Source organism: Cheilinus undulatus, linkage group 8 (assembly GCF_018320785.1).
Source record: "Cheilinus undulatus linkage group 8, ASM1832078v1, whole genome shotgun sequence".
Classification (NCBI taxonomy): domain Eukaryota; kingdom Metazoa; phylum Chordata; class Actinopteri; order Labriformes; family Labridae; genus Cheilinus; species Cheilinus undulatus.
Window position 1 is genome coordinate 13864229 of NC_054872.1, and position 19568 is coordinate 13883796.

General features: G+C 38.9%; 1 protein-coding gene and 5 non-coding genes across 6 annotated transcripts in view; 1 reads left to right on the forward strand and 5 right to left on the reverse strand.

Moving 5' to 3' along the window:
• The first annotated feature begins 276 nt into the window (after nt 1-276).
• Nucleotides 277-19568, forward strand: part of LOC121512986 (DEP domain-containing protein 1B-like) — a 29758-nt gene continuing 10466 nt past the window's right edge. The window contains exons 1-10 of the mRNA XM_041792431.1: nt 277-422; nt 1959-2224; nt 8182-8326; nt 9560-9687; nt 9965-10095; nt 10187-10234; nt 10497-10637; nt 10750-10916; nt 12825-13001; nt 15928-16110. Of these exons, the coding sequence (XP_041648365.1) occupies nt 375-422; nt 1959-2224; nt 8182-8326; nt 9560-9687; nt 9965-10095; nt 10187-10234; nt 10497-10637; nt 10750-10916; nt 12825-13001; nt 15928-16110 (1434 nt within the window). The 5' untranslated portion in view covers nt 277-374. The remainder of the gene's footprint in view (nt 423-1958; nt 2225-8181; nt 8327-9559; nt 9688-9964; nt 10096-10186; nt 10235-10496; nt 10638-10749; nt 10917-12824; nt 13002-15927; nt 16111-19568) is intronic.
• trnak-uuu lies at nt 18087-18159 on the reverse strand. The gene has a single exon. It is a non-coding gene; the product is annotated as a tRNA-Lys (tRNA).
• trnak-uuu lies at nt 18402-18474 on the reverse strand. Its single transcript has one exon. It is a non-coding gene; the product is annotated as a tRNA-Lys (tRNA).
• Nucleotides 18716-18788, reverse strand: trnak-uuu. The gene has a single exon. It is a non-coding gene; the product is annotated as a tRNA-Lys (tRNA).
• On the reverse strand, nt 19031-19103 carry trnak-uuu. The gene has a single exon. It is a non-coding gene; the product is annotated as a tRNA-Lys (tRNA).
• Nucleotides 19346-19418, reverse strand: trnak-uuu. Its single transcript has one exon. It is a non-coding gene; the product is annotated as a tRNA-Lys (tRNA).

Genomic DNA, 19568 nt, shown 5'->3' on the forward strand with positions numbered 1-19568 from the left:
TACTGTGTAAAGAAAAGTGCCCAAGGGGGTCTCTAATTATCAGGGATTAGCGGACGACGTGGAGTCCGTCTGACGGTTGGCTCCGCGAAAAAAAAAAACTGACACGTGTATTGGTATTGTCCCACTTCATCTCTTTTCTTGTCTTTTCATGAATGCTGCATTCTTGAGGTCACGTGATTAGTTCACTGACGAATCACGACGCTGAAACGTCATGACGCAGGAGATTCAAAGTTGGCAGCAACGTTTCTGTTGCTAATCTGCCAGAGTACTGTTTTCATCCACCGTCAGCTGAAGCCTGGGAAGATAAAAAAAAGTTTATAAAAGTTTAATACTTCCATGTTTTCGTACGAGTAAAGCTGGGTTTTGGGACCAGAATGGAAGGCAAAGTTATCGGACCGGGTCCGTACCGAGCAACGAAGCTGGTGAGTTTGTTATTAACCGTTAGTAAAGCAGTCTGATGTGACGTTTGTGAGATTTAACTTTCTGTGTAGTTGTACGAACGCTATACAAATGTCTAAATTTCTGTCTAGTTTAACCAAACGTGAGTACAAATATGTTCATGCTTGGTGTATGTGAATACTGCTGATAATTTGGGTACTAACATAGAAAGCAAGGAAACTTTATTTGGCGTACGTTAAATGTTCAGTATAATATAAAAACACATGATTTACGTCGGGACTTTGCACAAGTGGAAGGAAATCTTAAGTGTGAGCCTATATTTTTGCGATAGTCTTCACTCATTTAAGTCGACAAAAGCATTTTTCCTGTAAAATTAAACTAAAGAACCTCAAAGTTGTTCGGCTTTGTTTGGTATTACATTCCTTTACACGTGACGTTTCTTAATTGTGGCTGTAACACTGTCCGACCTCAGTGTTTGCAGCCACCTATTGCTTTAAGGACCTCATAAGAATATACAATGATATTTAAAAAAAAAATATGCTAACACAAATACCCTTTACAGTTTATTTTAATTTCATTCAAAATAGTAACCATACAAAAGTGCAATCATAGGGTGTTTCTAGTCCACAAGAGTCCAAATCATTTTTATTTGCCTGGAATATATTTACCAGACTTACTTGTTAGAAAGTCAAATTACTTAACATCATACTTTAACTGATGTCACATAATGCGAATTACATGCATCAGAACGCAATAGTCACACTACCCTTCCAATGACATTGACGTGTTTACCTTTAACCTTTCTTTATAGCGCACATAAGGATTTGTCATAGTAAGACAAGCACACGTTAACAATAGATGGCTCCTTTTACACAGACCAAACATGTTAAAATAGTGACTGCATTGTGTGTAGAAAAAAAAAAAAAACAAAACAGAAAGGAACTGGAACAGCAAATGTAGAATTAAATGAGCCTCACTAAAATTAACAATGCAGAATTAGGACATATTTGATGCCAAGTTTGCCAATGCCCTTCAGTGATATTAGTAATAAATCTCTTTTTTACACTTTAAGTGTTTTTGTGAGTTCATTTCAGCAGCTTTCACTTACATTTGATGTTTTCCTTGCCTGTGGTTTTTGTCCAACCTAATTTTGTCTCTGCTTTTATCTACCTATTTCATTTTCCTGTCAGGCTATCTGTATACTTTGTGAGATGTGATTATCCATAACCTCTGCACCACCCAAACACTGTGAGGACATTATGTTCTCTTTGTTGCAAAACCAGCCCATGTTATTTCCGATAAAGGGTTATTAGAGTAGATGGAGTTATATCAGAGCTAAAAAGAGAATAAAAATGAAGAAGAAAAGTACTTTTTATCCCACAAGCCTTAATGTTGTTGCTACAAACTACAAAATGTTCCAAATAGTCTTTTATAGCTATCATTTTAGATCTTACCATAAGAAGTTTCTGTGAAACAATGTATTGTTACATGTAAAAGTATGTTACGGTGGGCACATGAAATCCTTTTGACACTCACGTCACATGTTTCCTTGTCAACAGTGGAATGAAACCATCAAACTCTTCAGAGGAGGCATGCCGCTGAGAAGGCACTGGGCCCACTTCCGCTGCTATGATTGCAGTTTCACAGGATCAGAGGCTGTAGATTATCTGCATGACCTGCTGAGGCGTAACTATAACTTTGGACCTGAGGTGACTCGTTACCAGACTCTGCAGCTGCTTAAGAAGTTTCTCAAGGCTCATGTCATCGAAGACATAAAGGGACGTCATGGGACAGAGGACTTTGAAGACAACGGTCAACTGTACAGGTAACATATAATCTTTATGATTTTGTATCGCTAATCATGTTTTTCCCCATTTTATCACACATTATTACAAAATGTTTTAAAACTCCCTATATTTTTTTGCAGTGTTGTATCAGGCCTGGTCCATACAGCATTTAATACACATACAAAACAGTGTTTTAGGTGGTGAAAACTCCTTCCAGGGTGTGCATTTTTAGAGACAGTTTATGTACATGTATAGACAGGGAAAACTGAGGTTTGGGCTTTTAATGCCACACTGTGTGCTGTTTTTCTTCCCCTGTTTAATGTCACCGTGTAATGTTATCACTTTTGTTTACATGTTTACATGCCTGATGCAGCCAAAGTTGTGCTGGTTTTTGTGACGCTAACTGGAGTTTTTACATGCTTACATGTACACACAGTACTGCAGGGGAAATGGCATGTTCTTTACAGCATGTAACAGTGTGTTTTTTAAGTTTTCATGTTTTGAGAATGTAGCTCATGTGGATGGGTTTGTTTTTCAATAAATAGAGAAACTTTTGTTCTTAAAAACATGTTGAAGACAGCCTTAGCTTGGTGTTGGTTCTAGGTGGGGCTACTTACCCTCACCATCTATGCTATGTATCCTTTTAAAGGACATATTCTGGGCTTTTAATGCCTTTTTTGAAAGAAAGAAAGTGGATATAGTCAGAAATAGGGATAAGAGAGTAGGGGAGAGACATGCAGGAAAGGAGCCACAGGCTGTACTTGAACCCGAGCCACCCAAACATATGAGGCGCAACCTAGCTGCTGGGCTGTCTGCAACCCACCATTTACATATCCTTATGTATCAAAATATTAAATGCTGTCTTGCAGGAAGGTTTTATACAATTTTTGATACTGTGAAACTGATATTTTCATCCCTAAATTACCCCCAGAAAGCAGAAATGCCTTGTTTTCAACAGTAATCATTACCATTGATGGAATTACAATGAGTGGTGCATGTGAAAGTCTGACTTCAGGGAAAACTGTATCAGTATGCCATCTTCTTAACTTAACATAGCTACTTAAATAGTAATTTCTTTTTTTCAGTAGGTTCTTTATTTGACAGATTAGGCCTGCATGATTTACAGGAGTTTTGTCCTCACTTTTAGAGCATCTTTAACTCTGCCAGTGGTGTTGCTGCTGGACATGGACAAACACTATTCGTGCATGATAAACATGCACAATTTTTTTCATGATGGTATTTAAAGAGACACCGTGGTTATTTCTAAATATCTCTCCCATGGTACTCCCATGTTACCACCCAACCTTATTGTCCAGTGCAAGCAGCAGATGTGCATCTGCTGTGCTGCATTCTTTGTAAAGTTGCCTCTGCAGACCTCTCAACCAAAGCACTGATTTATTGGCACAATTATTTCCACATCTTCATACAATGACCTGCTGAGTGAATGAATAATGACGCAGCCCTGCTGCTTTTCAATAAGACCTGGGAGGTTCTTTTGTCTGTCCTTTAAAGGAAAGATGAATAAACCAGGAGACAAGGAAATAAATCAGTTTAAGGAGCAGCATCAACATAGCATAGACAAGCAGAGCTGTGTTTAGTGATAACTTGGTGGCCTGTTTCTTGGTGTTCAGCATGTTTTCATTTGGATTTCTTAAGTGTTGTCCAGTATTGAGATTTTTTTTGTTAGACCAAATTACTACCAGAGGACTCATCCTCGCTTTAAAAACACTGGTTCAAACTAGTAGAAGCACATAAAAAGCACGTTATTCTTCTTTTATGTTCATATTCAGATGTTTAATGAATTCAACATTTCATCTGCTAGAATTGTCAGGATGTGGTGAAAAACTCAAAACGAGGACCTAAGTGCAGATAATTCAAAAATGATTTCATTAAACAAACAAAGAATTTACTTAAAACTAGCCTAAATCCACAGGAAGGAGAATCACTTGAAGTTACATGGAGGAGAATCACACGGAGAGAGACATACGACAATCTGACAAAGGACAGGGAGAAACATAAAACCTCCCTATACAGGGAGTGATTGCACGAAGAGAGACAGGTGTGACTAACAAGACCCAGGTGAAACTAGTGAGGGTAATCACAGTGGAGGGAAACCCAGGCAGGAAGAAAACTGGAAACACACACAAGGGAAGGCAACTACAAAATAAAACAGGAAACTTCACAATACACAAGAACACTGGACAAGGAAGACATTGAAAACATAAGAAACACTAGGAGGGGAGCAAGGAAACAAAAACACAGCAAGTTAAATTAAACATGAAACACAGGGGACAAGGAACAAATGCCAACACAGGGGGAGAAAAACTAACCCACAAAATACCAAATAAAACTAGAACATAGAATACATAGAATTAACCCAGGAAACACTAAAAAACTCAGGAACAAAATAAATCAAAACCTGGTACATGACAAAAAGAAATTTTAGTGATACAACTTGGATTTTAAATGTTATGTTGACATGATTGATGACATGAAAAACACATTTGCCAGTAACGTTTATTTGTGTTGACCGGATGCATTGCTTGAACATTGGTATTGGCAAATAAGGTGACATTTATCGATGTCCTATAGCTGATGTGTATCTGTCGTGTAACATCAGTGTAATTCTTGTGAGCCAATATGCCTGGCTAGGATTTCAGAGAACTGCTTTTTTATTGGCTGAAAGTATTCACGTCAGACAAATTAAACAACCTTCACGGTTAAAGGTGGAAGAAAAATTCAGCAGGGTGATATTATACCAGCTTATGAAAATCAGCCACATGTCATTTGCAGAGTTGAAAAAGTACACAGCTGTTGTACTCAAGTAAAAGTACATTTACGCTGGTTAAAACTGACTTAAGTAAAAGTACTGGCCTATAAATTTACCCAAGTAAAAATAAAACATTCATTTAAAGTTAACTTTAAGAACTGAGTAGCTACTGGAGAGTTGTTAAGTAAAATATGATCTGTACTTTTTGGCAAAAACAACAAGAGAACAGATCTCCTACCACATTGTTAAGGTAAAGTCACACCAAGTTAAACACACTGCAAAATTGATAGTGTTAACTAAACTAGAGATGAGCTTTTAAACATGATGAACTGTTCACTTCAGACGGGGGTCTTTCCCGCTGCCTTTAAAGCGGCAGTGGTGAGGCCTCTGTTGAAGAAGAGCAATTTAGATTTTAATGACTTTAACAATTACAGACCAGTGTCTAACTTACCATTTTTAAGTAAAATTTTAGAGAAACTTGTTTTTATTCAGCTGAATTATTTTTTAGACACACATGGTATTCATGAAGAATGTCAGTCTGGTTTTAGGGTAAACCACAGTACAGAGACGGCCTTGACAAAGATTTTAAATGATTTTAGATTAAATTATGATTCACAAAAGGTGACGGTGTTGGTTCTGCTGGATCTAAGTGCTGCCTTCGATACAGTAGACCACACTATTCTTTTAAATAGACTCAAACATCTGGTCGGCCTCTCTGGTACTGTACACAAATGGTTTACTTCCTACCTCACAGACAGAACATTCATGGTAAGTGTAGACACATGCTCCTCCAAAGTCCATAAAATCACATGTGGTGTGCCCCAGGGTTCGATTTTAGGTCCTGTGCTTTTTAACCTGTACATGCTCCCTCTTGGCGGTGTCATCAGGAGACATGGAATCAACTTCCACAGTTATGCTGATGATACACAGCTTTACATCTCCATGTCTCCTGATGACACCAGGCCAATGGATGCTCTTTTTAACTGCATTTTAGATATCAAATCCTGGATGGCAGAAAACTTTCTCCAGCTTAACCAGGACAAAACTGAGGTTTTAGCCATTGGTCCTGAGGCCTTGAGAGAGAAAATTTTACCCAAACTACAAGCACTGTCTTTTAATCCATCATCACAAGTGAAAAACCTGGGTGTAATTTTTGACTCTGAGCTGACTTTTATTCCACACATTAAGAATGTAACAAAAATAGGTTTTTATCATCTAAAGAACATCGCCAGAGTCCGCCCCATTCTCTCTCAAGCCAACACGGAGACGCTGATGCATGCTTTTATCACTAGTCGTATAGACTACTGTAATGCCCTGCTCTCTGGTCTTCCCAAAAAGAATATTTCAGGTCTACAGTTACTCCAAAATTCAGCAGCACGTGTCCTGACTAGGACCAGAGGGCGGGCCCACATTACACCGGTTTTAGAATCACTGCATTGGCTCCCGTGTGTTTTAGGATCAATTTTAAAGCTCTTTTACTGGTTTTTAAATGTCTTAATGGTCTTGGGCCTTCTTATCTTTCAGAACTGCTTTTACCTTATGAACCCTCGCGGACCCTGCGCTCCTCTGGCAGCAGGCTCTTAGTCATTCCCAAAGTCAGGACACACACTCATGGCGAGGCGTCTTTCCAGCACTCGGCCCTCGTCTATGGAACAGCCTGCCAGAGGAGCTCAGGGCCGCAGAGAACGTTCATGTTTTTAAGAGCAGGCTCAAGACACACCTTTAGCTTAGCTTTTGATTAATATTTATCTATTTCATTTATGATATTTATTTATTTTAGGCCTTCAATCTGTATTTATTTATGAATTTTATTCTTTTCCTACCTTAATTTCTTAGTTATGCTATTTTATATTTTAGTTCTTAGGTTTTATTTGTACTGAGGTTTTACTTATTTTTATCCTTTTATCATTTTTAGGATCTCCAGTGTTTCCTCTGGGGGAGCCCTCTGCACCGGGAGCGGTGGTCGGCTATGGCTGCAGGGGTCTGTCTCGTGGGTTCCTGGTGGAGGTTTGGTGTCTCTGCCTCATCCCTCCTCTGGGTCCTGCGTCGGTGTCCTGTAGCTGTGGGTGACTCGCTGCTCCTGGTGCAGACGGCCCCTCTGATGGCGCTTTCTCAACTGGTTCATCTGTACTCAGCCTCTTGTACTCAGCCTAATGTCCACTATTTTTGTGTGTGTTTGTGAAACAGTGTGTGTGAGTGGGTGTAAGTGGGTGCACATGTAACTGTTGTCTGTAGGGTGGTTGCGGGTGTGTGGGTGTGAGGGAATGACTCTAATTGTCTATATTACGCAAAAGGTGGGGGTGGGTGGGTTTGAGGGAATGTTTTTAATTTGTCCATGTACAGCACTTTGAGTTACATGTCATGTATGAAAAGCGCTTTATAAATAAAGTTTGATTGATTGATTGATTGAAACTCATATAGGGTTAAATTTACCATTTTGAAATTGTGTATATTGTTTCACATTATATAGTTAAATTACACTTTTGGAAGTCTTGAAAATTTAACAATATGACAGAATTGCAGTAACTCTTGAAATCTGGGGTAAGGTGGGTCTCCTCTGGCAAGAATAAAGCAAAGAGTCAACCTCATAGTAGGGCAATGCATGCTGATGAAGAATACACTCTATGCACCCTTTAGGATCACCCAAAGTCACAGCAGAAAATTTAACTCGGGGGATAACTTCACTCATGGTGCAAATGTGTGTCTCACATAAAAAACTGCAAAAAAAGAAAATCCTAAACATGAGCAAAGAAATTCCAGCATGGATCACTGAACAGCAGGCAACATCCCATCACACCTTAACACATATAATACACATCTAAACACTCTGCCCAAGGACATGATGAGGGACTTCCCAGTGACATTTTAAGAGGAGAGGCTTTTAAGAAAAAGATATGTTAAATAAAATAACTTAGTTGAAAGAAGTTGTAGAAAAACACTGTCAGCATCAACTAAATTGTTATTTCAAACATCTCTGTTATCCCATTTTCACAGAGAGTGTTAATGTCAGGCAGCCAGAGCCATGAACACGTGGGGTTGAGAGGGTATGTCTTCACTACCTGAAGTAATTAGCCTAAAGTCTTTCAGTGCCAATTTTGGCTCATTTAATTTGGTGCCCAAAATTACAAAGTCCTATTCTCAACTTTGGCCCATGGCCCTTTGGTTGCATGGTCAATGTTTGCCCTTTCCTCTGGCTGATCCCACTGGTTTCTTTTATATTTTCAGGTTCCCCACACTTTCTCCTTTGAAATCTTTTCCAACAAGGCCTTTGTTGAAGGACAGCAGTGACTTGCCCAGACTCATTCGCTGGGATGACTATGAAGAATTGCCTCAGCGGGAAAATATCGCACCTCTGAAGTCTGCTGTCTTGGTGAGAAAAAGAAAGAGACGTTCAAGCCTCTCTTGTGAGATTAATTGACCCATGCTGTGCTTGAAGCGTGTAAGCTTTGTAAAAACTTAGGAGACCAAATGGCTAGATGAGCTCACTTATACAAAGAGAACTTCATTTTTCAGTCAGAGACATCAATGCTTTCTTGTATTTTGTACTTACGAGCTACAAAATAAACTGATAAACTAAAGTGTACCTTACAGTAAGTTTAATGCATGTGCAATATAAAACAGCCCACCAGGAATGACTCCTTACTTAATTTCCTTTTATTTTTGTCATTTTGGTGAGACTGCCTTTACCTTTGATATTGTCAGTGTATTGTACTCAGTTTCATGGTACATTTTGAAAGCTAGACTGCAGGGTATTGAAGTACTTACTAGTATTTTAAACTAAGTAGTATTTATTTTACATAGTGACAATTATGAAACAGTAAATAAGCCTTACACCACATCCTAATGCATAAAGTTATCAGATTTCTCATTTGTCTGCACTGCATCTGTTGAATATTTACTTCTGCTCCATAAATTTTATTTTCAGATTAGAAAAATGACATCTAGCACTTTAATTTTGATGCTGGTGTGCATAACAGAATAACCTCAGTGTTAGTGCAAATCATAGCAAAACTTGTAATATTATTAATGCACCACAGTCTACCCTGTGAAAAACAAACTAACAAGCTCTGTGAGTAAAAACGGTAAAGGAAAAAAAAAAAAAAAAAATCATCCTGTAAGAAATTCTAGCACCTTGTATATGTCCCTCACTCCTAGGATTTTGTCTATGTCAACGCGGGCAACAGAAAGGAAAATAAAGGCGGGATAAAAATGGCCTGGCTTGGCATGCTGCATTGCTCGCTAGCTTTTAGGACACCTTAGTAGGAATCAGGATTATCAAGCAATTTTTATTGCTTTTCTTTAAGGACACACTGTTGAATCTTCCATTCTAATTTTAAATGGTAAACCAACAACAAAAGTAAAGTTTCAAAATTTTTCATGGAGGAAATATATCATATAAGCCACAACATCAGCAAAAATATTGTTTTCATTTCAAAGTTTGACAAATATGTGGATTTCCTGTATAAATGTACTCTTACTTACATTCAAGACTGTTTTATTGCCTACCTATTATGCATTTCTATGTGTCTCCTTAGTCTCAGTTAAAAGGAACTTTTGATTTATGTCTTGGATTAAACTTTTGTCTTTACATGTCTTTGAACAGAGCTCAGATCTGTGGAACAAAAGGCATAGTGTAGCCATTGGGGATGTGCATGAATGTAAGCTCATACGGAGGAAAGAAATCACACCAAAACAAGTGGACAACATCTGGAAATCAATGACAGTTGCACAGTATGTACCTCTTTAACCTCACTCATTCAACATTTTACCCACTTTGCCTAACTGTCCTTGGGCAAGACATTTAACCTCTGTTTTCTCCCACTGCTTTGTCAGTGGATGGTAAATAGATATAGATACTAATTATGAATGGCTTAACCAACCAATACTAGGGGTGTGATGAGATCTCATACCATGAAATCTCGTGAGATCAAAACGCCACAAGATTTCTCGAGGAAAAAAAAATTGTGCATCCACTCCAAGATATATGATGCAATCTCTGTTGATTTAGTTTACAGAGAGTGTTGGGCCTGAAGTCAATGGATGGAGTTTTAAACCCAGCGCATGTGAATGGCAAGCACATTGTTCATAACGTGTTTAAGGTCAACAAGACGGGCATTGTCGTATTGGAGAATAAAGCAGGTATGATGTATTGATTCAACGTTGAAGAAGAGTTCCTTTGTGGCAGCCTGTAATTTGTCTTAACTTTAGTATTTTCCCTTTGTCTCTCCAGAGGACATGCCGTACTGGGTGATATCAGCAATGAAATGCCTTGCTAATTGTAAGTTTACATCTTCTGCTGTCTCTTTTTAGCTCTCAATTCAGTCCAGGCAGTCCACTGAGGCTACATTTTAATCTTAATATGGTATATAAAGTAGGGGATCTGTGAATTTGACGGTGCAAACTTAAAAAAGATACAATTTCTGATTTTTATTTTCCAAGTGTATGTGCATGTTTTTACTGTGAACAGGGGTTAAAGGTATGTTTTAAACAGATTTTCACTCTTTGTAACATATAAAAGCACACTTATCCTCTTTCCTCAGGGCCAAACGGCAATGAAACCAAACAGCCAGTGTACCCTGGTTTCGAGAGAGATGTGCTGAAAACAGTGGGGGATTACTTTCAGAGACTCAAGGAACCCCTGCTGACTTTCCATCTATATGAAGTCTTTGTCAACATCCTCAGTGAGTACATCAGGATGTGCTTTCACTGCTGACAGTGAGCAGTGCTGCTGGAGTTCAGTTTGTGTCATCTGTGTGCTGTGAGCTTGAATCTTTTCTCTTCATATCTCTTCAGGTCTGCTGCACGAGCAGGAGGTGGCCACGGAGGCTCTTCAAGTCAGCAGTCTTTTACTGCCCCCGCCCAACCGCAGACGACTGCAGCTTTTACTGCGTCTCATGGCTCGAGTCTGCCAGAACCCCCAGCTGCCTCCTCTTAATGACACAATCGCTACCCGCACACTGGTAAACAAATATGAAAGTTATCACTATATCTCTTTGTGCCGCTACCACTAGTTACTTGAGTTCAAATAAAACAGAAAATTTATAAATTAAATAAATCATAATCATAACATAAGGGAACAAAATGAACCACTGTAATGTTGTACCCCTGCAGTCAACACCAACTTCATGTGATAAACTGCATTTGTATTGTGGAGCAGAGGTTTAATTTGCTTTAGTTTATTTTGTTTGCATTGGATTTTACAAGGTGAAAGGAACACCTTTGACACAGTCTCCCTGCAGGACAGAGAAAAAAAAAACATGTAGGGCGAGGGGCACAGAGAAGCTGTGGAGGGCTATGTTTGTACAGAATCCCTCCCACCTTTTAATAAGACAATGGTTTGCAGGGCAGCGTTTTCTGGGAGGCTGACAACCGTCTGTTTCTAAAACATGGGATTTGGAATAAACACTAGTGTTAAAACTGCTGGTTTAAAGGCAATAAGATTTTGCTTATTTTGACCCACTTATTTGTTTGAAAGCAGCCCAAACAGTGTGTATATGATGGTTGCAAAATGCTCATCTGCCAGTGAGATGAGTCAACAATTATCTTTAATTGTGTCATTTTATTTTTATGCTTAATTTAAAGATTTTTTGTCATTTACATGTGAAATTTACATATAAAACTTAATGACAAAATCTGCATGATAGGTGTGATATAGGTGTTTAACAAACTTTTTTGCAACACATTTCCAACAAAGTTTGGTCAATTCACACTCACCAAATTTTTTTTACTCTGCTTCATTGCAGAATAGATGGAAATTACAATATAAATTGGTGACAATAGAAAATGATTAGCAGGATTAAACTAGATATAATGTAATACATTTGATGTATCATTTTCCTCAGGGATCCATTTGCAGATGAACATCCACTCCCCCTATTAAAGCTAATTTTTTTGTCATACCCCTATCTAAGACATAACAAAGCACAATCACATATTTTCATGCATGCACCATGTATGGTTCCATAAAAATACTTTATATTAGATATCATATATGTTTTGTTTTGTTTGTCTGTTTATTTTTCTGGACCTTACATAAAAACAAAATCTGTACTCATAACCGTGTGTGTGTGAAGGCTGATCATTGCTGAGATAGCACCATTATCCTCAGGGCAGGGGAAAAGGATGTTATCAGTAGCAAGCAGCTGCAGAAAAAAGCTTGAAGAACAGCATTTTTAACCTTAACATGAGGGGTTGTACCTCAATAGCTGCCTTTACTAGAGGATATGTTAAAGTTCTCTAGTTTTCTGTAAGGGGCTGATGACAGCAAAGGATGCATTAAAGATAAAATAACAATTCTTTCGAAGTATGTCAGTCTTTAAAAGGTATGATGGCATATTTTGATGATCTATGTCCCAACTTTCAAAATGTCAGACCTTGATCAGGATGATTGGAACAGGGGAGGAAGACAATATGCCCTGGTTGTTGACGGTCTGACAGGTTTTCTTATCCTTTGCAGCAAATTCAGACAGATCCACTGGAGACTATCACTTGAAAACTAAAGGTCACGCTCCTCTTTGGAAACCGAGATTAAAAAAAAATACTCACTCCTGCCACTACATTACAAGGTCAAAACTAGACAAAACAAATAATAAAGTTTGGCAAGTTTAATATGGACCATGTGTTTTGTGATTTATCCTAGCACATCTAATCTTAATGGTTAATTAGCTTCTCAGACCATGTTGCATAAATAATGACTTTCAGACTCTAGCCAATCTCTGCAACACTGCATGCATACAAATTAAAGCTGTTTAAAGCTTTGCAAAGATTTTATTTGCTCTCTTTACAATAATTTGACAGATTTTTATTATAGTTTGTTGAAGAAATTGGTACGAGTATGTGCCTTAATTTCTGTTGTGGTCTCTATCCAGATGGTGCAGATGTTCTCTCACTGCGTCCTGGGCTCAGGGGATGACATGGACCTGGACGAGCTGCTCGCCACAAAACTGGTGACTTTCATGATGGAGCATCACAACACTATCTTCCAGGTTCCCTTTAAGCTGCGTCACCAGGTTGAGGAGCACCTGTCCCACCTCAAAAGAGTTCAAGTCAGTGCAAAATCTGCAGTTTAAGTATTTTCATGAATCACTGTATTGATAAGAAGGTACTGTTTATCATCACAAGTCTGTGCTGGTTTTCTAATCCTGCCACATTATATTAGAGTTCAGGGTATCATTTTCTGCTGTGTTAGCCTAAACCGCATCTGTGCATTGTTTGTGAGGATAATCTAAAGGATTGGTTCCATGATTTTGCCAAGCTTAAGTTTAGAGAAGTGGTGCAGTCACTGGAAATTTAGATTAGGGATTTTCCTAGTGACTAATTTTGCAGCCGATTAAACAGGCATTTAAATTCAGACTTTTCTAGTAGTCTTAGAGTAAGAAATTTGTCACAACTGAGCACAATTTAATCAAAGTAAATAGTCTGTACAAGTGTGGCAAACATCAATGCTAGTGCCACAGGTCTGTGGTACTCCTTGCATCTAAGTCAATATGCCTGTGTAAAATGTCATATGTATCACTGTGGTGGATATACTAGTTAATTCTGATTAAGATACTGCCAGCTCTGCTTGCTCCAATGAGATGACATCCGGCAGCTGTGCTGGTGTGCCAGTCTGCAGTCATAGCCCTGGCTATTTTCAGACGGCTATAAATTGCTGTGCCATATCCATGCCATAGGCTTCTGTGTAGGTCTGCCTAGCCCTGAATACAGAAGAGTGTTATCACGCACTTCCAAGCCAAGGTGGGCAGGAGCTGGGCCAAAAGAAATGACAGAGTGAACAGAAAAAAACGTCTTGAACAATGCAGGGCTACAGAAGTCCAAATTAATACTATCTTCAAATTAGTATGATAAAGAGCAGCAGTGCTCGAAATGGCACTACTTCGGTAAGTTAGTTTAAGTAAGTAAGTGTGTTTTGGTAAGTAATTGGACTTTTGGAGCCCTGCAGTATGTGAGACGCTTTTCTGCATAGCCTTGAACCATACTCAGGATCCTACCCTTATGGAAAACGTGCACTTCCTTAAAACTCTATGTGTCAGAATGATGCAGACCACAAACCCTGTGATTGGTTCGCTGATAGCACTGAGTAACAACCTGTCTCTAGGTAATGTCCACAGGCATACCATATGCTCTGCTGTGAAATAAATGGCTGCAGACAGCAATACAATCAGCCATAACTACTTACAGGCATCTGAAAATATCCAATATCCAATCTGAAATTTCCCACATGTATTTATTCATCTGCCTCTCTAAGTGGCTGAGAGAGTGAAATAGATTCCCTTGTCCTCTGCCTGCTCCCTTTTTTTTTTTTTTTTTTTTTTTTTTTTGCAGTAACTGCAGTATAACCAAGTTCAATTTTATTAGTTCCAACTCCAACATAAAATTCTTGGTTTCAGTTGCCTTGGTCATCTGTACACAAACAAGCAGGAAATGTGGCAACAAGACTGGGAATTGCCAAAAAAAAAAATCACACTGCTGAGTAGAGTTTAGCACAGTACTGCAGAACAACGCAGACATACTAATGCATAAATATGTAATGGAAGGAATGGGAATGGAAGACTTCAAGAAATAAGTCACAGTAGCTTTAGATTGTCACTTAACATTATTATAAACTCATTATTATGAGTTTTCGTATCACCTCTGGAAAAATAACCTCTCAGAGTGAGATTTTGTGGTAAACTCCCTGAAATTAGGTCAATGATAATGGAAAGCTTTAACAACAAAGTTATATATGTTCACCATATAACCCCATACACCAAAATAATTGGGGCACTATATAAAATGTAAACAAAAACAGAATGCAATGATTTGCAAATCTTATACATCCATATTTTATTTACATAAAACAAAAGAAACCAAAAGAAAACATTTGGTGCATCAAAAGATGAGAAATCTGGCAAAGAAGACACAGGACTGTTGAGCAGCTAGAACCCTGCATCAGACAAGAATGGAACAACATTCCTCAGTTTCACCATTTTATATGTTTCATGTTCTATATATGAGATTTCACAAACATTGCATTTGGTTTATAAATACATTTTACACTGCACCCCAACTTTTTGGAATTGGTGCTGTACATACTGTATTTACTGGACACTGATAATCAAGGGAAGATAAATACTTTGTTAATTTAATTATTTGATAGAAAGGTTGCTCCAAGTGTAATGTTTCTAAACAGTACTGTCATGGCGCACTAAGAATGAATTCTCCTGTATCTGATTTGTATCTGTTGCTATCGAAAAAAAGAGATTTTCAGTGTAACCCTGTACGGTTTTAAGTAGCAATTCTCATGATAAGAAATCACAATCAGTCTCCATCCAGCTTGAGGCATTGAGTCTTACAACACAGTTAAAAACATTATGAACATTAATCTTCACAGGAACAGACTGCACTGGGTCTTCATAAGTATCTAGAGTCATTAGTTGGTAATGTTTGGAAAAACTGATGCAGCTTTTGGAGACAGGAAGAAAAACACTTTCATGTTTATCAGTAAACAACAGGAGGCACCTTATTAATAACATTTTGCTCTTGACTATTGATCATCTACATGGAGTTGAGGTGTCATTCATTCCTCTGTGCACAGTTGGTGAATACTGATGTGTGCATGTGTTTTCTTTTGGAAGGAATTATTGGTATATATTAAAAAACAAACTCTATCAACAATCAAAATTGATTTTAACCAAAGAAGGCTGGACAACTTTCATCATTTTAGTTATTGGCTGCTTCGGCTTACCCATCCCACACTGTGAAAAGGACTGAGAGCTTTACTTTTTCTCGAAACTGAAATTGGGGTGTTTGTTTTAAATTTATATTTTAATACTGTTCCATTAAAGATGGCTCTATCTCCCCCAAAACACCATTACTTGATGATGATGCATTTATTTTTATTTTTTATAAAAGCGGAATAGCATATTCAGTTAATCATAGATTTGTGTAATACTATCTTAAGAATCTACATCACTTTTTTCCTTTCATCAGATCAAATACGCAGGCTCAGATACAGACTTCAGTGCATCTCCAGCCTTTTGCAAACAGATCAGCAGGGTGGAGTCTGAGGAGCACAAGGTGATAGGAACACAGACCCCTCTGCAGGAACTGCTCGAAGGCCTGATTGCAGACAAAGAACTGCCGGCCAAGGACAAGAAGAAAAGACTCAAACAGGTATGGCTGTGCTGACTGATGATGAGACATATTTTAGAAGAGTTCATCAATAGCCTTTCTAAGATTGTGATTCTTGACCATTGCCATAACAAAGCTCTGCCTTCATTACATCTTTGTAAATTAATATAAGCTTACTATTGATATTCTGGACTGTGATTTCACATTACATTTTGATGTTGCAGGAGCATAATGTTTATATCAGCGGTACTCAACCTTATTCTACCCAAGAGCCCCATTCCAAAACCGGGGATTTGATAATCAATCTATCCATAGTTGAAATAAAACAGTGAATTGATGGGTTATTGTGCTGTTAAATGGGATGAAATAAGCTACATAAAAATGTCTGTATAGTGTCAGAAGAAAGGATATTTCACCAATGATAAGCATATGTTTTTATTTATGTAAGTTCAACCTGGACTAAAGTCTTTTTAAAATATCAGAACATGCCGACTTAGAGCTATGAGAAGCGAAAGAGCTGATGAATCATAGGTGTCTGGGTATTTATATTTAATATTTGGGCATTTACTGTAGTTCTGTGACTCTGTTAACTTAAACTTTACTTAATTTTTTTTTCCTCCGATTATTGTTGATTTTAGCTTAAGGGGGAGGGTCCCCATATTGGTCTTTGCCTTGGGCCTCCAAATGGCTAAAGCCAGCCCTGCCTCACAGCTGCAGCACCACCTCACAAATCGTTCTGCCCTGCCAGTTTGTTGCTTTCATTTTTCTGTTTCTGCCCTTTTGACAGTATTTATTATTAGGACATTTAAGATCAAATAAACCACCCATGTTTAGACAAGTTTTACTCAAAACATTATTAAAAAATGTGATACGTGTGTGTTTGGCTCGTGGATGATGATGTGCATAGCAAAAGTTATCATCGAATGCGTGTATGGAAGAGTACCAGCAAGAGGTAACTGAAAAAATTCATTTAAACAAGGGCATTAGAAGCTTCAATTTGAACACAAGACAGCACACCTCAATGAATGAAGGTACTGAGGAGACGCGCCACCAGCTGACTTCCTCTGCGCTCTTTTACGCACATTCCAGCGTGCATCTGACGTTAATGATATAGAAGTTTTCATTTGAATTTGGCAGTTAAAGTCTGTCTTCTTTCAGTGGAATTACATTTATTTATGACTTGTTGCAATGAGTCTTTACTGTTGACAGTTTTCATTTTTAGAAAAGATTTCGGGAGGATTTTTTTAAAGGAAGCCGTCAAAGAGCCGCAACTGGTCACTAAAGAGCTACATGCAGCTCGAGAGCCATGGGTTGAGTGTCCATGGTTTATATAAACAATTGGGCTCCACATTCACACACATACTCTATTTATTAGGGCTGTCAGATGTTTTAGATGTTTAACTGTGTTTAGATGTTGCCTGTTGTACAGGGATCACTGCTGGGATTTACTCGCACATTTCTTGAATTATCTTGAGTTTTTAAGTTTTTGATGTTAAACACGTTTGCACCACGAGTGTAGTTGTCTTCTAAGTTGGTCAAGTCTTGGCTGTGGTGATGGCTTGCTTATAATAGTGAAGAGAGTGCAGTTAGTCACTCAGGACAAGCTCCAGCTCTGAGTCTGCCTCAAAACTTCATGATTGCCATTAAATACCTCACAATGTGGGGCGGCAGTCAATGATGTGAGGTGTATCTGATCTTCAATACACATTTTGTAAAACTTGCATGTCTTGTTTCTTGTTATTATTAGGTTTGTGGAAGAGGGGCAGATGTTATTAGGGCTGAAGTAATAGATTCTTGTTGTAGTTGAGTACTCTTCTGACTATTAATTGACTACTCTAATAAGAAATATTGCATTTTCTTTTTAATCAGTTACTGTGGCTTTTTCCAGAGAAGTATTATTTGACAAATGAGAAAAGAAGCTGGGCCTCGTAAATGCACTAATCCTTTATTAAAAATTTGTCTTTACAGCAGCATACCCATTCCAGAGGGTCTTGAGATGGATCAAATTATAGCATTATTGCCTGAACAGGGACTTGAACCCTGGACCCTCAGATTAAAAGTCTGATGCTCTACCGACTGAGCTACCCAGGCTTCAAGTGTTTGCATGCTGGGAAAACATGACCAACCAGAGCATTAGAGCCCAGGGACTTTGGTTGAACAGAGGTATCATGCACTCATTCTTGGCACTGACCTCCCCAGAAAACTGCAGCAGATCTCCCATGTTTCTTGTGCATGTTTGTCTTCTCAAAGATGCCATTTTCCATCCATGGTTTGTCACAAAGGCAGCATCCCCACTCCAGAGGGCCTTAAGATTGATCAAATTATAGCATTATCGCCTGAACAGGGACTTGAACCCTGGACCCTCAGATTAAAAGTCTGATGCTCTACCGACTGAGCTACCCAGGCTTCAAGTTTTGCATGCTGGGAAAACACGACCAACCGGAGCTGTAGAGCCCAAGGAATTTGGTAGAACAGAGGCATCGTGGACCCAGTGTGGGCACTGACCTCCACAGAAAACTGCAGCAGATCTCCCATGTTGCTTTTGCATGTTTGTCTTCTCAAAGATGTCATTTTCCATCCATGGTTTGTCACAAAGGCAGCATCCCCACTCCAGAGGGCCTTAAGATTGATCAAATTATAGCATTATCGCCTGAACAGGAACTCTAACCCTGGACCCTCAGATTAAAAGTCTGATGCTTTACCGACTGAGCTATCCAGGCTTCAAGAGGTCCAGTCCTTCTTAAAAACGACCAACCTGGGCTGCAGTGCCCAAGGAATTTGGTTGACTAGAGTCATCATGGACTCAACCTGGGCACTGACCTCCACAGAAAGCTGCAGCAGATCTCCCATGTTTCTTGTGCATGTTAGTCTACTCAAATATGCCATTTTCCATCCATGGTTTGTCACAAGGGCAGCATCCCCACTCCAGAGGGCCTTAAGATTGATCAAATTATAACATTATCGCCTGAGCAGGGACTTGAACCCTGGACGCTCAGATTAAAAGTCTGATGCTCTACCGACTGAGCTATCCAGGCTCGTAGGGTTTACATGCTGGGAAAACACGACCAACCAAAGCATTAGAGCCCAGGGACTTTGGTTTTCCAACAGCACCAAGGACTCAACCTGGGCACTGACCTCCACAGAAAACTGCAGCAGATCTCCCATGTTGCTTTTGCATGTTTGTCTTCTCAAAGATGTCATTTTCCATCCATGGTTTGTCACAAAGGCAGCATCCCCACTCCAGAGGGCCTTAAGATTGATCAAATTATAGCATTATCGCCTGAACAGGAACTCTAACCCTGGACCCTCAGATTAAAAGTCTGATGCTCTACCGACTGAGCTACCCAGGCTTCTAGTGTTTGCATGCTGGGAAAACAACACCAACCGGAGCTGTAGAGCCCAAGGAATTTGGTAGAACAGAGGCATCGTGGACCCAGTGTGGGCACTGACCTCCACAGAAAACTGCAGCAGATCTCCCATGTTGCTTTTGCATGTTTGTC